This window comes from Rhipicephalus sanguineus, chromosome 6, assembly GCF_013339695.2.
Source record: "Rhipicephalus sanguineus isolate Rsan-2018 chromosome 6, BIME_Rsan_1.4, whole genome shotgun sequence".
NCBI lineage: Eukaryota > Metazoa > Arthropoda > Arachnida > Ixodida > Ixodidae > Rhipicephalus > Rhipicephalus sanguineus.
This window is the reverse complement of record NC_051181.1, coordinates 143,854,981-143,871,687: the sequence shown is the minus strand read 5'-3', so window position 1 is coordinate 143,871,687 and position 16,707 is coordinate 143,854,981. Positions and strand designations below refer to the sequence as shown.

The window sequence follows — 16,707 nt, the reverse complement described above, 5'->3', positions numbered from 1 at the left end:
CGTTGAGTCAACGCGGGCACAATACGAAAAGTCACTTTGAAATCCGTGATGCCACGATGACATACATGCGCGGTGATTTCGGCTAAAAATTTAGTTATGAAAGTTTGACGTCGATTTTTTTTCTGATAATAAACCTGTGATGGTGAAGTTGACGACGGCGGAGTTTTGCGTGGGAGTCACTCCTGTCATCAAATGACCAACATATTCAGACAGAAGTTATCAACTGGGCCGAAAAGGTCGTGGCAAGCTACTTGCCACCACCATTCGAACCACCGGCAAGCTAAATTCAACGACCTCGCTGTGCCGTCAATAAAGTTGTTTCTCTCTCTCTCTCTCTCTCAGAGCATTGTTTATCAGTCTAAATTGAATCAGCGTGTCACTTCAGTGTCCCTTTAAGTTTTTGTATGGCGCGTTGAAAATTGTTAAACGCTCTCCGTGTAGACCACCGGGTGACCTGCGATCGACCACGAATTGCGCAATGACAACATCGTTAAAACGACGGGGCGAGAACACGATCCGGTGAACGCCGATGCAATCGCCCCTTTTGCGCGGAGATGAAGAGGGAACTGCCGAGTGAACGCGACGGTCATCCTTTTTTTTTTTTTTCGACAATGTCGTGTCGTTACATGTGTCTCGTGTTGCCGAAGTTGATGCCGCTCGCGTTGGCGCCCTTGTTGGTGCCGTACTGGAGGTTGATGATGCCTTCTCCCGCTCTCAGCTGCTGCGCGCTGAAGTTCCTCTTGTTCTCCTCGGCCGGCTTGGGTCCCAGGCAAGGTCCCTGGTATTCCGGGTGCAGATAGCACTGCGCGTTGAAGAGTATTGGCAGCGTTAAGAATGTGCAGAGGGAGACAGAGAGAGAGAGAGAGAGAGAGAGTGTGTGTGTGTGTGTGTGTGTGTGTGTGTGTGTGTGTGTGTGTGTGTGTGTGTGTGTGTGTGTGTGTGTGTGTGTGTGTGTGTGTGTGTGTGTGTGTGTGTGTGTGTGTGTGTGTGTGTGTGTGTGTGTGTGTGTGCGTGCGTGCGTGTGCGCGTGTGTGTGTGCGCGTGTGCGTGTCTGTGTGTGAAACGAATGTTAACTGAACGAAGAGTCCACAAGAATCAGAATGTCCCGCAACAAAAAACTTATTTCGGAAAAAATAATGGAGGGAAGTTGTAGTTACCAGTCGGCTCTTGTGGCGACTTTTGAAATTTATTCGATATTTAGTACAGACACAAGTATAGAAATTTTAGTACAGATAAAGGCCCCATAGTGTAAAGATTGTTGGGGGGCCTGGTTATAATGTTAAAAAAGATGGCTGATCCCTCCGTCATAAGAATCGGTATAACACGAAAATGAAACGTGTCGTCACAGTAGCAGTTTATTGTTTATAGTGAATTGGGATATGAGAGCTTGTACAATGTCTACTGTTGTTTGGCAGATATAACATCGCTTTATGTGGACGCACTCACGTTCACGCCTAGTGGCACATCTCCGTACCGATGACTAACGCCCATGATCATGATTTAACCCTTGCGGTAGCTGAATTTCTTAACATATACGTGGACACCGCATATGGTGAATCCCGCGCAAAGATGGCATCAACAAGCACATAATAAACACTGATATTCGATATGCACTCCTTCAAAGCGTCGCGGAACGCGAGAAGAAACGCTACGCGCGTCGCGTCTTACCTCTAGCCTGGCCGTGAATTCTTACAGGGCGAGCGGGGAACGCAGTGCGACAGCCACGCGAGCGTCGGAGAGATATTTTTCGATATAGATAGATGAGCGAGGCCTGGGCTAAAGCCACCACCTCGCGGTGTGATAAAGCGTTGACGAAATTACACTTTTATTGGAAACGCGCCGAATGGGACGGTCTAGCAACGGCGCGCTTTGTTTTTAAATGCGAATGCATTTCTTAGTCGGGCTATGTAAGGCATCCGGCGTTGTCCGCGGCGCCCTCTCCCATAGCAACAGCTGCGGGCGCGCGCGCTTATCCTCGCCCCTAGCAACCGGAGCATGTGGTGCGAGAGAGTGTAGGAGAGGGTAGGTGCAGTGCTTCGCCGCTGCTTCTCTCGCCGTTCGCTCTCTCTCCTCCCTGCGCCCCACTCTCCCGTCCGCTCGCGCCTCACTCTCGACCGTTCGCTGGCTGGACGCCTCTCAAGAACATCCGGAAATGTGTGCTCGAGACGCCGCTGTGAAACGCCAACGCCGAGCCGAGAACGCTAGCGCCCCACTCTCCCGTCCGCTCGCGCCTCACTCTCGACCGTTCGCTGGCTGGGCGCCTCTCAAGGCGAATTTTCTAGCCGCTCACCACGGTGACTCGGACGCCCGTCCCCCCCCCCCCCCCCTCACTTTTTTCTTTTTTTGTTTTTTTCTTTTTTCTTTTGTTTTTCACTCATACCTTTCTTTTTCTTCTTTTACCATCTCTTTTCACTCTCACTGTCCCTTCAATCCCCAGTCCCCCTTGAGAGTATCGGTTGAGGTGTCCTCATTTGAGAGACAGTTATCGTGCACTCTACACCCAATTTTCATTTTCATTTCCTTCTTCCTTTTAAGAATCAGCCCCCCCCCCCCCCCCCCCGATGGCAGAAGTCGGTGAAGGCGAACGTCTGACGGCAACGGTACCCTCTCTAGGCGCAAGAAATGCATTCGCATTTCATCACGATTCCCTTCGGGGAGGTGGGGGCATTTTTTTTTTTCGAGCCCTGTTGCACACATGTCACGGCCCCGTTATAAAGGGGACGCTCATAGCATCCATGCATTCATCCATGCAAGAGCACCGTGAGAGGAGAGTGTGAAAGATAAAAGGAGCGTTCATGTAGCCTTCCTTATGTGTTTGGCGGCAGCCTCAGTGGGCTAAACGCTAGGGGTGTGCGAATATTCCAAAAATTTCGAATAACGAATCGAATAGCATGCTATTCGATTCGGTACTCGAATCGAATAGTACATACTCGAAATACCGAATATTTTTCGAATAGTTTTCGAATAATTAGCGCCGACTGGAGAATCCCAAAACAATGATATTTTGGAACAGTTAAAGGCCATTTTTCTTTTTTTAATCACTAAATTACGAGTATGCATGCAGCCCAAGCTTTCACGAAACTACCGACGCTATATTGATTACCGGATGAAGGCGTTTTTTTTTAATGAAATCTCCACACTCACTCAGTTTTTACTATGCTGCAGCTGCATCGTATTAATCAGTTCCTGACTTCATCTTGTAATAACTGAAGGTGCACCTGCATTCAGCTTCATGAATAGCAATGGATGCAAGGGTTGTGTTTGCGTAAATTGTTCTTGCAGATACAGCTTTCAACACCGATGTCTACATGCCTTCAGTGCCGAGGACCATGTTGCGATGGCAGGTTTATGTTTCATTACCGCTTTAGCTGTATGCATGGTGTTCGGTTCAAAATTGTTTAGACATTATGTCTCAGTTTTATTTAATAGCAGGCGACAAAGTATCTGTCGTCACTGCTATATTTCAAACTGAAGTTACAAAATATTTCGAAGGCTCGGGTCACTGCTGCGTACGAGCTTACCTTAGTTTTCATAACTGTGGCATTTTGAGTCTGTTAAAAGTAAGCGTAATGCTCTTTGGTGAAAGTTTGTGAATATTTCTTTAAAAAAAATGTTGTGTAGTTCTAGCACCGTTTTGAGAATGGTTGTCTTACTATTCGAAAACTATTCGAAGAGTATTCGATTAGTATTCGTATTCGATTCGGTGGCATCACTATTCAATTCGTATTCGATTCGGTTCCGAAATTCACTATTCGCACAGCCCTACTAAACGCCCGCCAGCCGTCATCGCGGAACGAGAGGTCATGGGCTCGACTCCTGTCAACGGAACTTTTTCTTATAGTTTTTCTTTGCCATTTGATAGCGTTCATTTTGCTGAGGTATTTCCGTGACGGAAATACGTCATGAAAGTCTTGGTGGACCCCGGCATAGAGCTCTTTTGTGTTAAAAAACATCAATACTACTTTAAAGAAAAAAAAAAAAGAAACAGCGAAATATTCAAAATATCAAATGAAAAGTGAAAAACATGGGCGGTTCGCATATTTAGGCAAACAATAATACAATAGAAAACATAGCGATAGGTATAACGAACTGCGGCAGACAACGAAGCAAACAATCAAAGCGGCAGAGTTGAAGTTGAGTTTGAAAGACATATCCAATAAAGGGCGCTGTAAGTTAAATATGAAATTGCGAAGCTGATGTCTGAATGATACAGAAAAACATGGATGATCCCTCCGTCATAGGAATCGGTATAACACGAAAGTGAAACGTGTCTTCACAGAAGTAGTGCTTATTGTGTAGTGATATATGAGAGCTTGTACAATGTTTATTCGTGTTTGGCAGCTCTAGCACCGTTTGACGTGGATGCACCCATGTTGACAGCATGTCTCTATCGCGACGACTAACGCCCATGATCATTATTAAACCGTTATGGTAGCTGACGGTGTGAACATATATTTGGACACAGCGAATCGTGAATCCCGCGTAAGGATGATATCAGCAAGCTCATAATCAACACTGGTACCCGGTATGCGCTTCTTCAAAGCGTCTTCAATTAAGGAGAGAAACGGCACGGTGTGCGCTTTCTAGTAATGGGTAGCCGACGCTTGTGCTCATGCATACATAACACACACTGCGCTTCAGCAACACGGCCGGGAGGTAGAGGTTCGTAGCCTGAGCCGCAAACGCGTGCGTCCCGCTGGCCTCTGTCTCGCAGGCGCGGCACTCGCTCCACCAAGGCACGACATTCGCCCGTCGAAATCGCGTCCTTTCTGCAACGCATATTGCAGCAGTTTTGTTAGTCGGTGCTCTCGCAATTGAAGCAGTCGGCCGCGGAGAAATCCCGTTGGTGCACGTGGAAACTGCACTACTCCGATGAGCCGACGCACGCTAACACGAAGCCAAAGGCAAAGAACGTAACTGCGTCAAGGGCGCCTCGGCAACGCCAGCGCGGCCAGTCTACCCCTCTGGTATCGAGACGCTTTAACCATGACCTCCGATATCACGTGCAATCTCGGAGTAAGCGCTAGTAAGTGTCGATCGTCAAGCATTACTTCTGTTCACATCTCACAGACGGCAGCACCGCCCCGCTCCGCCCGCCGCGAAAGAGAGTGTGTGAAAGATATAAGGCGCGTTCGCGCCGTGTCTAGCATCTCCCGAGTTAGGTTACTCGGTAGGGCGTCGGGCGCTTGCCGTCGCAGCCGCAACGTCGTGGGTTCGATTCCCAGCGGGGTATCTTTTTCTTGTTTTTTTTCTTTCTCACCTGTTGGCGTCCATTTTATCAACGTCATATCCGTGACGGATGTACTTGGTGGACCCCGGCATAAAACACTTTCGTGTTAAAAAGCACACTCCCTATTATAAGGCAAATAATTACAAAGTTTGAATAAAACTTCCCTCATATTTCATCATTTTGATGTACAGTGCTCACAGATTGAAACGCGGCATCAAAACATTCAGTATAACGACTGGTATGCGCTATTGCTCGAAATAACCGCATAACGTCGCTACGAATCAGGTAACTGACGGTAGCGTTAGCTCTGATGTAAGTGTTCGAGTCGAAATTACGCCGATATGACACGAACTGAAGATGCTGCAAACGAAAGTTTGTGCATTGCTCAGCCCCAAGTTCTTGCGTTTCAATACGTGAGCACTGTACAACCTACAAACACGAAGGCGAAGATTTCTCTTATATACGTACTCATTACAGTGCACACGGAATAGGAAGTGTCACGCAAGTTGCTCACCGCTCGTCCCAGTGCTAGAATGCATTGAGAGACCTGCGGGATGTTCCTCCTCTCCCAGAGGTCGACGGTCTGGAAGACGTCGATCTCAGGCACGCCCCACTCCTTGGCCGCGTTCTGGAACATCACGATGTTCTCCATCTTCTTGAACTGGCTGCCACCTGTGTTGATCTTTGGAATGCAGCCCGGGTTCAGAGCGTTCATAAGCCTGCGGAAACACACAGAAAATGTTTTTTTTAAATTAATGTGGTTAAGGAGAGGTTGGTGCCTATACATGGCTCCGGCTACTCCTTTTCCCTTACTTATTAATTAGCGTCACGAACTCATAAATAAAAGTAGACTCACTCACGGCAATGTCCTTTTAAAAGGAATGTTCTCACGTCATGCATAATGTCCACGTGTGGACAACAATGTTCACCCACAAGAACGCAGAGAACGTTGGTGGGTACGTGCGGAGACCTGGCCTTCGGTTGCGCCACAACGTTTGCCCAGTGTCTGAAAGCTCTAGAACTCAAAGGCATTTAGCTGTTTATTATTAACAGTTCCACAAGCCATTTTATGTATATAGCCTTTTCATAAAGAATGCATTCATACATTACTTTAATCATAATAGACCATTCGATAGCCCTGTTGGCCACAGAAATGAGAGGGGATTACGTTATTCAATCCACCTAATATGGCTACTTGTTAGCTAAGTGGCGATAACCAATTGTACTTTTTATGTACACGTCAACATCTTTTGCTGACGTGAAAAGTCAAGTGCATGCTAAGTGTACTATGTGTACTATCCTTAAAATCCTGTTGTTTTACGTGCCAAGACTAAGTTTCATTATCAAGAGCGCCGTAATGGGGGACTCCGGATCAATTTAGAACATCCAGCGTTCTTGAACGTTCCTTGAAATGCATAGTAAACGAATGAGGTCCACGCGTCTGCAGTAAAATCCCTGACTTCGAGCTCGATCGCGCAACGCCGTGTCCACTAGGCTTCCGCCACGTGCATAGCCGTGTGCAGGGCTCCCCGTCAAGGGGGAAAGGGGGGGAGCGGCGAGGGTTCATCGCAGCCTCACCCCCCCCCCCCACCCCGTACGCACACCTATGGTCACGTGTGATTTCTTCCGCCATCTATAGGTATGTGTCGCTAATGTGCTTTCTTTAACAAAGAAGCAAATTGATCATATAATATGAAGATACTTGTGACTCCAGATATCTTACTGAATTGTCTGACGAACTCTCAAACGCATTTCAATGTGATCTTGCGTAAGATTTGACGCCTTAATGTCTGCCCGCTCATACCTTGACTTTATGCAAGCTTCGAAGAACACCCGGAGGAGGGGGAAAAGAAAAACGGAAGGACAGGGAGGTTAGCCAGTTCTCAGATCGGCTGGCTACCCTGTGCTGCGGGAAAGGGGTAAGGGGAATGAAAGATGATAGAAAAGAGATGTTATAAAAAATAAGATAGCAAAAAAAGAACGATAATACGATAAACGACACTTAAAATCTGTCTCTGAGACTAGTTGTCCGCAAGAAGCGCAACAACGCTCTCAAAGCTTTCTGTGACGAGGACGGTTTCAGCCAGTGTCCTAAGACCTTTTCTTTCGACAATGGGCGATTGTCAAGTCTAAGAATTTTGACAGTTCTTTTATTGGTGCACTGAAGCGAGGACACTCACAGAGAAGATGGCCGATTGTCTCCTCGCAGCTACAATTATCACATGTCGGGCTGCTGGCCATTTCGATTCGAAATGAGTAGGCATTCGTGAAGGCCATCATTATCCCCCGTATTGCACACTGATCTACCTTCCTCCATTTGCAAGGCGAAACGTAGCAGTTATTTATAGATTCGAGCTTAATGGTCATCTGCTACATTATAGTTTTCCTCATATTCTGATAAACAAGTCCTCGCAGTCAGTTATAAACGTCTCACGGGCGAGCATCGGGCAGCGGATATTCCTGCGCTATAACTATTCAGAACGCGAGGAATAGAAATTACGAATGGCATTGCCATGTCGCGCTGATTAATGCTCACCGTGGTCCCAAGGTTTTGCCTCCTGGCAAAAGCACGCTCCTGCGGCGCAGCGCGTGCCTGTCGCAGGTTGGAGATTTGTATCGTCCGTATTACGGCGAGAGGAGGAGTTGGTGCATTCTCGCTACCCGCAGCACCTGTTATTTCTGAGGACGAATGCGTCCTCCCTCTTCCTTGTCAGGACGCCAGCGCCCTCGAAACTCGGGCGAGGCGACATTTGGCAGCGCGCGACCATTCCGCGGGCCCTGGCTAGGCAGTACTAATGAAAACATATCTTCTCGAGGCAGCACTAAAATACGCCGTGGCCTTTCTCTCTTCTTTTTATCTCGTCTCCTCCGCTCACCGATATAAACATCCCGTCTCGAGGGAACAGGAACTGACAGTCCGGGCGGGGCCTGAATTTTTGAGAAATGCGAAGGCACGACTATAGGGGTTGCGGGAGGAATCGCAAGTTTATACTCTGTAGAAAAGCGAGCTGAGGCACGAAAGCGATTTGAAACAAAGATATGTCCCGTGTCATATCGTTTTTCTCGGAAAGTTTCGCAATATACACGTGGCAAGTGACCCGACTAACGAGCCAAATTATCTGTTGTCTCGTTCAAAGGGGCAGCCGCAAATCCAAGTTCTCTTTTCGTGTAAGACTGACCAGCCTTTTGACTAATTTACACCAAACACAGTTAAGGAGTAGGGCAGCTTTTCCATCCACATCGTCACCATCCTCAACGCTTCTGTATTTAGTTGGATGCAATGAAATCAAGAACATAGTGGACACAATGGAATTGTTCCATCCACTGAACCCTTATAATCGGTAATATATATATAAAAGAAAGGAAGATAAAGTTTGCATTTAAGAGGAGCCCGCTGAAGTGTGCGAGTAACTTAGCAGGCTTGGCAAGCTAACTAATTTTGTTTTTGATCAATATAGCGAATAACAAAGGTGCAGAAGAGTACGCAGAAAACGCGCTACGAACCCAAGAGCTTTTATACGCGCAATCATAAGATGTACAACACCCCTCGTTTGCCTCGCGCGCTTAAATATCAGCACTGAAACACTAACAAGTTCATGTGTTGCTGCCAAGATCGATTACTCGCTGTTAACCTGTAACCGTGTGAGGTAAAACGTAGCGCAACACTGGATACCTTGTAGGGCTGCAGGCCGCTGAAATGAAATTCCTGAACAGGCATATTGTGGTCCCCAACGCTCGTTTGAGCTACTTCTCCACCTCTACAGTGAATACCTCAATCCCTTTTGTGACTATTGGTGTGGCTGGTAGCCCATTATGTGTACGCTGCAGGTGAAACCAGAGAAAAGCGCACCTTCTCCGCGAGTGCGCCCGCTTTAATTCCCAAAGAGCAGCCCTCTCGGCGGCACTAGGACAGCTAAACGACCGTCCTCTCGCGGAAAACGAAATTCCAGGGCACTGGACCCGGACGTAGACGCGAGCCGCTATGACGGTTTCTTAGGGAAACCGGATTGAACGACAGGTTGTGAATGTTCAGTGACTTATGTTGGTGTGTTGTTATTAGACAGTGCTGTTGTCATCACTGGGTAGTGTCGTTACAGACTCCTTTCTCCTCTCATTCTTTTACACCCGCTTTCCCCTTCCCAAGTACAGGGTAGCCAACCTTAAATTACCTTTGGTAAACCTTCCCCCCTTTCCTTTTCCTTTCCTTTTCCTTTTCCTTCTATTTCTCGTCTTTCTATTCCCCTTCCCCGACCCCCCAGTGTAGGGTAGCCAACCGGAAGTGTTTCTGGTTAACCTCCCTGCCTTCTCCTTTTTCTGTTTCCTTCCTTCCTTCCTATCTCAGTCTCTCCTTTTGTGACTGCGAACGATAACTCCCTGATTAGATCAAGGCGCTGCACAACCGCAATGGTTCCTCTGCAAGACCGTGAATAGTCCGCTATCCTGTCTAAGTGGAGCTTCTTAAAACTGAGCACTTAAAACTACGACCGCAATAAAGCCACTGAACTCTTTTTCAGGGCCTCCGACGGTTGAACTTACTTGCATAGTACGACGCCGTCTCGAAGCACTTCTTCGTATGGCGCCTGAGGTAGTCGTTGCTCGAGCACCTCTTCGATCCAATCTAAGATCTGCGATTCCAGCTCGGGATCACGTTTCGATGCGATCTGTGGTGAAAGAAAAAGATGAAAACAGTTTTTCCTTATGGCGGATGCTAAACGTATTGGCGGTACAACATTTATGTTAAGTAATGTGGGTGTTAAGTAATTGTAATCTGGATGGGAAACGCAGATGCTATCACTTTTAACGTTTTATTTATTTTCTCAAAATTTAACAACACTGTCAGCTTTGCGCACAGGTCCATGTCGGAAGCCGGAAACAAAAATTTATACATGGTCACTTGAGGAAGAAAATGTATATTTCGATTACTTGGAATTTGCATTCGCATCGACTGACACATGTCGCACCAAAGCATCATGCCACATGTCAACCTACACGTCGCTTTATTGTGTAGTGCAATATATTTCAGGCCAGTTGGTCAACAGTTCCTCGCACGCGAGTGTAAATTACCAAGTCATCGGTGAAGAGTCGCAATTTTAATCCATTTTCGGCGCTAACAGCGATGTCATTAACGTCTGTTAGGAATGAAAAAGGTCATAATAGAAAACTCTGTGGCAGTACAACTGAATTACCTTCGACATCGATCAGATTTGGTAGCATTTACCGAAATAAAGAAACTTTCGAACATAAGAAAGTGCATCCCACGTCAGAAAAGAGGCGTAGTCGACGCCTCTTCTCACCTTGTAATACTAAAATCAAGTTAAACGTTTAAAAAAATAACAAGTTAAAAAACTTTCTTTATTTTCTAAATGCGCGTTACGAAGGACGGACGGTATTTCGCCACCCCATTAAGTGAGTGGGTGTCGTGAGCTTTTCATAATTGACTGCCAACCTGTATTTGATTCTTCTATTCTTCGCGTCAAACATGTGATAACATCCAAATGAATCCAACGAATAATTAGGCAAAGGAAAGCATAGGGGATATTAATTGTTGTATATGGCTGTAGCGTAGTAATCATGCCATAAATTGAGGTTAATTAAAGTGAACAAAAAAAATCACCCTTTCCCTCGGTGGGATCCGAACCCACCACCACGTTCGAATTACGAATAACCCAACGAAGCGAAAGGAGAAGCGCCTTCCGTCGTAGCCTGATTGGTAGAGCATCGGAAGCGTAATTCGAAGGTTGCGGGTTCGTATTCCCCCGACGGAAAGGGTGACTTTTTTGTCCTACTTTAAATTCATTTCATTTTACGTCATAACCATCACACCACTGTTAAAGGCAACAATTAATGTCCCCCTATGCTTTCCTTGGAATGATTGTCTGTTGGATTCATTTGGCTGTGTCTAAAAAAGGAACGAGCCCCCTCGAAAAAATTCCCCTCCATGTAATAACATCATGTTCATGATCATGTAATAACATTGGTAAAGCATTCGCCAAGGTAAAAGTAAATACTTTGTATGTTACCTTACGGATGTATAACACACTATTAGTTTTATAACACACTATTACTTTTACAACACACTATTAGTATTATAATACACACTGTTAGCATTTCGATAATACTAACAAGCATATGTAATTATGGACTGAGAGCGACACACTTTCGAGGTACTCGTTATCCCTGAGCGCACAAAAGGAGTTCTGTTTTTACTCGTTACTACTTGGCACACTATTCTAAGTGGGTACTTCATGGCTTTTATTTCTTTTTAAATTTGACATTTCCAAAACTACTGCCTTGTATATACTTCAAGAAATCTCAAGCGCGGTAGGTGCCTTGACAGTGACTGATGCCCTTGGCCGGTGTTGTTTAAGAGGGCGGTGGAAGACGCTGCAAGGAAAAAAAAGCTTGCCTCGCAAAGCCGGAACTGATGCTCGGCAAGCTCCATTCGAGCGAACAGAAAGACCCATTGAACGTGACTCTCGCTGAGTCAGATTGCACCAGAGGTACACAGGCTCACACACACAAGAACACACACGGCAGGCAGGCCGAGGAGTCCTTGAAGAAGAGAAGCTACCACAGAATAAAAAAAAAGTGCGGAAAGGTTTCTATCTTGGCGGTTCTCCAGCGGTGGTGCAGAGCTGCCTGCCTGCCGCTGACTCACACCTACACACACAGAAGGGAGGGAGAAAATGTCTCCTTACTGTGTCGGCGTATACGGCAACTAATGCGCTCAGACACTGACTCAGGAAGCGAGCCACTGTTTATGCGCGTGTGGCGCCGCCGATCAAAACCTCCTGCTGCATACTGCATAAGGAATGCAGTGTCTTATAGTTATACCGCTTTTGTTGGATTGTCCGATCTTAAAGGTTCAGCTGTTATCAAGGCGAAAGCGTTACATGTCTCATGCGAAGGTGGCCTTCAGCGAAAAGCCGGCGTCAACTCGAAATCTTACAAAAGAATATCGCGTCACCTCTCAAGCGTGGCTCGAACCGCGCGAGCTGCGCCTTTGCGGCTGCCGCGTGACTGAAAAAGAGCTCACAGCGTCCCTTATGCACTAGCCTAAGCATTCTGCACCTAACGTGGTTTTGCACCGCCTCCAGGATCGGATGCATTGCAAGCTTTCCGCACTTCGCTTGGTTTTGCATTGCCTCCGTGATCGGCCCACCTTTGGCCAAGCGACGATGTTGTGTGATGACGTCATCATATGACGTCATAGTGACGTCACGGATTTTGGTTATTTGTGACGTCATCACACGATGGTGATTTTTTGCGTCACTCGTGTTGACGCCATCGACGGTCAACTTTTGCGTTTGATGAGGCATCTAAGGTTTTCGCGTTAATAAAAAAAGAGGCGTTCCTCTTAAATGCTACGAGTTCCCTACTTAACGCTAATTTCAGAATTCTTGTGGAAATCGCAATGTTAAAGAAGTGAAGTGAGAAAGTAACGCGATGTTACTGACCCCTTCTTTCCTTACTTAACGGTGCAGAATGAATGCCTGGGGTCGTTTTTTTTTTATGTCCACCGCAGAAAGCCCGTAAACGTGCAACTAACACTGCGACCTCGGCCCACCTGTGGAGTTCGAGCCGACAGGACTCTTCTGCTTCTGAGATAAAAACGTACCTAACAGAACCAACGTAGTTATTTCACGTATCTTGTTTTTTTTTTTAATTTACCGCGATGTTGCTGTCGGGACACCACCTTCATCACACGATTTGTGAAACAAACATTGTTTCTAGCAGCCGTGCTTTCCTGTTCTGTGCGACGAGAGCGCAGACTTCACTGAGACATCAAAAAGAAAACGTCTAACATTCTCTCTCAAAGAAGGCTCTTGTCTAAGCGTAGAGCCTCCGTTCACGCCGGCGTGTCAAAAGATAGCCTGGCGTGAAAGCCAAAACAGAAAAGAAGGCGCGTCGCTGGTTATATATTCCTTCTTACTCTTAAGCTGCATGGAAGACGTTCCCAAAATAGATCGCTTTCTTAACGAACAAGTGACACGAGTGGCTTCACCCGTTGCTCGCTGCCTGCGAGACGGGAAAGACGAACTGCCTGAGTAGACGAGTGGCCGGCCACCGTATTGGCGGGCTTGCAACACGTGAGCTAGAGCGAGTAAAAAGAAAAAAAGAACAAACGTGTCTTCGGTTACGCATTGCCTTTTGGCTCGTTTTGCGAAGCGTTGTTCTTCACCCCTTGGCTGTGCCGGAGGCAATAAATAACACCTACAGACTGAGTCGTCTAGACGAAACCGAGCACCACGGTAAAACGTGACAAAAGTATTAAAAAAAAGAACACACTCGCAACGTTGAGTGAACACTGACAGATTATTGCAAAACGCTACACTGAAGGAAAAGCTACGAGCGAGCAGCTACTAGAGAAGCGACGAATCTAAAAAAAATTATGAAAGGAAAATTTTCGTTTCTGTGTGTTATTGGATGTTACTGTAAACGCTTCGCCTTCGACGCTGCCAAAAGTTATGATTAAATGAAGGACAGTTGGCGTTCTCACGGTAGCGATTTTAAAACATCTTAGCTTGCGATGTCGCACTGTTGCTGAAAAACATTGACAATGCATTGCGAAACTTCAGTGCGTATAACATAAAGGGAATCTACACATTAAACAATACGTAACACCGAGAATAAGAAGAAAATCAATATTTGGAGAAAGTAAAGCAACGTACGATCGCTTGGCAGGGATAACGATCATAATCATCATCAATCACTTCGTACACGCCTGGCCACGGGAGCAGCCTGGGAAAGTCTAAGGTCGTGCATTCCCCTCTCATTAAGTTTCTTTGTGCCAGAATGCCTTTCATAAAATGGCGTACCCCTCGCCCCCCTCCGCCCCCCCTCCCCGCACCTCTTTTTTTTTGCATGCCTAAATTGCAAGTCCGCTCACAAACACACGCACACCGAAATAACCTTATGATGCATCAGCACCTGGTCAACGTGTGCGAATCGTGTTCAGTGTATTACACCAAGGAATCAGCTTAATTCACGGATACTAAATTAAATATAAGGAGTAATTTTATATCCTTGACGGCAGAGAACAGACTTCTAACTGTGAACACGAGTATAGCTACTTAACAATAAGCAGGCACTTCAACGCGGCCCCCAATAATCCTGAAGTAATAAAAGAAGAAAAACTTTACAGTTGCTTACGGGGAAGCGCAGTGCCTGTTTTGTTTATTTTGGCTGCTCGACTTTTCCAAAGCATTGACAACCGGGAAGAGATCCACTGCTTAAAGAAAGAACAACAGAACCTGATTTCACGAGCCTTGACCGTTGTCACGAGGACGTGATAATTATTTTAATGTTGAACATATTAGAAATGCTTGGAAATACTAAATGGAAAAGTAAGCGAAGTTCATGAAGTGCATTTTGTTCCGTGGTTTTAGCACTGCGTATGTGTTACATTCACTAACCATTTTCATTCACCTTCAATAAAACAAAATTTGGGAGTGTTATATAGGATGAGCGATTTCCTCAAAATTTTCATTGTTTTTTTTACCGCACTGATTGCTTCCTGGCGTACCGTACTTCAATCATTCTATACAGACTTCCTTCGTTAAGAATAGCTTCGCATATGACTTGGGGGAGTTATCATCCACGATCACTCTAGTTCGTAGGCCGATCTGTTCGTATCCCTGTGCCTCTGTCTTGTACCATAGGTCCCTTGACACAGAAACAGCGGATAGCCAGCATACCCTGCAGACGTGGGGCAGAACACGTTGTGCTGGAGCTCAGATCCAGGTCATGCACAGTTTTAGGGACGCTCCAGGCCGAAATCTTAGGAGAGAGACTTCCTCCACGCACGTAAGAGCATGAGCAAGTACACAGTGACGCTGAAGATTAGAGCCCGTGTACTACCAAAGAAAAAAGCTTCGTGCTACAACGACGGAGGGTTGTGTAGAAGTCACGGTCATAGCACACTGAATACTGGGTTATAATAGAAGTGACAGCTGTGCGAATTGGGTAATGGTTTGTACTGAATGCCCCCTCCCCCACAAAAAAAAAAGAAAAAGAAAAAAAAAGAGCAATAACAGGGATTATGACACGTACGCGAGCGCACAATAGATTTATTCGTGAAAGAAGTGTTACTTTATACTCCGCAACTCCGCATCTTTCCAGGCGCCACATCGTGGTGAAAAACGAAATGTTCGTTGTTGGTTCCTCCTTGCTTTTCGTGTTCTTGCGCCTCCAGTATGCATCAATAGTACAATATGGCTAATAACATCAACACATTTTCTTCACCTTACAGCCTACCTACTTCTTCTCACTTCGATATTTTGTAGTAATCATACCGATGCCTTAAAAACCTCTACTGCGTGTATAAATAAATAAATAAATAAATAAATAAATAAATAAATAAATAAATAAATAAATAAATAAATATTATAAAAGAATCTTCGAAGATAAAAAGTGAACAAGCTGCGTTTAAGTAAACAAGAGTTAACTTCTCACCCTTTGTGTCTAGTCAATCTGTTTGGTTCCACTCGTTATGCGTACGTTATTGTAGAATTACCAGCGATGCTGCAAGATTCGACTTTTCGTAATGTGCAGGGCCTTCGGAGAGCACTTTATTTCTAGTCAGCCTTGCGCCTTGCAAAAATATGACAGACGCATGGCTAACGTCACATATTTATGATCACATGTGGTAGAAAAAGAAAACAGATAAAAAGTTGCGAAATTATCAGAAAAAAATTGACTTCTATCTCAGTTTCATTTCTGTCTTCAATTTATGACGCGTAGCTCGAGAGAAAGCACGTTATTCCGACTTAAACGGCAATTAGATTCGCTGTATTCTATGCTCCTCACGAGCGAAGTCTTTCGGCGACCCTCAAGTTTAATCTTGCTCCATCAAACGTTTGTAAAGACCTCTCCACAGACATTGCGTTCTCTGTAAAAGAAGGCACCGAACGCCCGCTTACGTTATCGGCTGTACGCACCCCGCAGCACGAGCTTTCTTTATTGTCTTCGCGAGTTCGCAGCGAAGCCAGCGAGCTAAAAAGGACTTCTCCGACGGGTCGTCAGCCCCGCGGAGGAAAAGAGGCGATAAGACTTGAGGGATGGGAGGAGCAGCGGCTCCTCTGCGAGCCATGAAAAGCAGCCGAACTCAACGCAAACTTCCTTTTTCGGGCAGTTCCTTACCTTGCTGGCGATCTGCGCGCTGAGACCGTACGCCGGACCACGGTAAGCCATGACGAGAACGCCGACTGGTTGCAGCAGCCTAGGCGAGTATAGCGTGAGGGGTAAATTGACCACAGCAGCGGCGGGTAGACGGCAGCGAAGAGCCGGGACAGACCACGACTAAGATCCACCGCGGACCAGGGCTCCTGGAACCCCCTCGCCGTCGGGCATGAAAGGGGGGGGGAGGGGGAGTTAGGGGGGAGAGCCTACTAAAGATAGTTCGCTCCTCACCAGAGGGTACCGCTGCGGCAGCCCGCTGCAAGCGCCGCCCGAGTGCGTGCTTTGAAAAAACGTCC

At 46.2% G+C, this 16,707-nt stretch overlaps 1 protein-coding gene across 1 annotated transcript; it reads right to left on the bottom strand.

The window, feature by feature from the left end:
- Positions 1-589: 589 nt before the first annotated feature.
- On the bottom strand, positions 590-16,558 carry LOC119396622 (muscle-specific protein 20). Its single transcript, XM_037663907.2, has 4 exons — positions 16,373-16,558; positions 9,767-9,891; positions 5,745-5,949; positions 590-802 (listed from the first exon to the last, which is right to left on the bottom strand). Exons 1-4 carry the CDS (start codon positions 16,421-16,423, stop codon positions 623-625), a joined length of 561 nt encoding a protein of 186 aa, XP_037519835.1. The 5' UTR covers positions 16,424-16,558; the 3' UTR covers positions 590-622.
- Between the last annotated feature and the right edge of the window lie 149 nt (positions 16,559-16,707).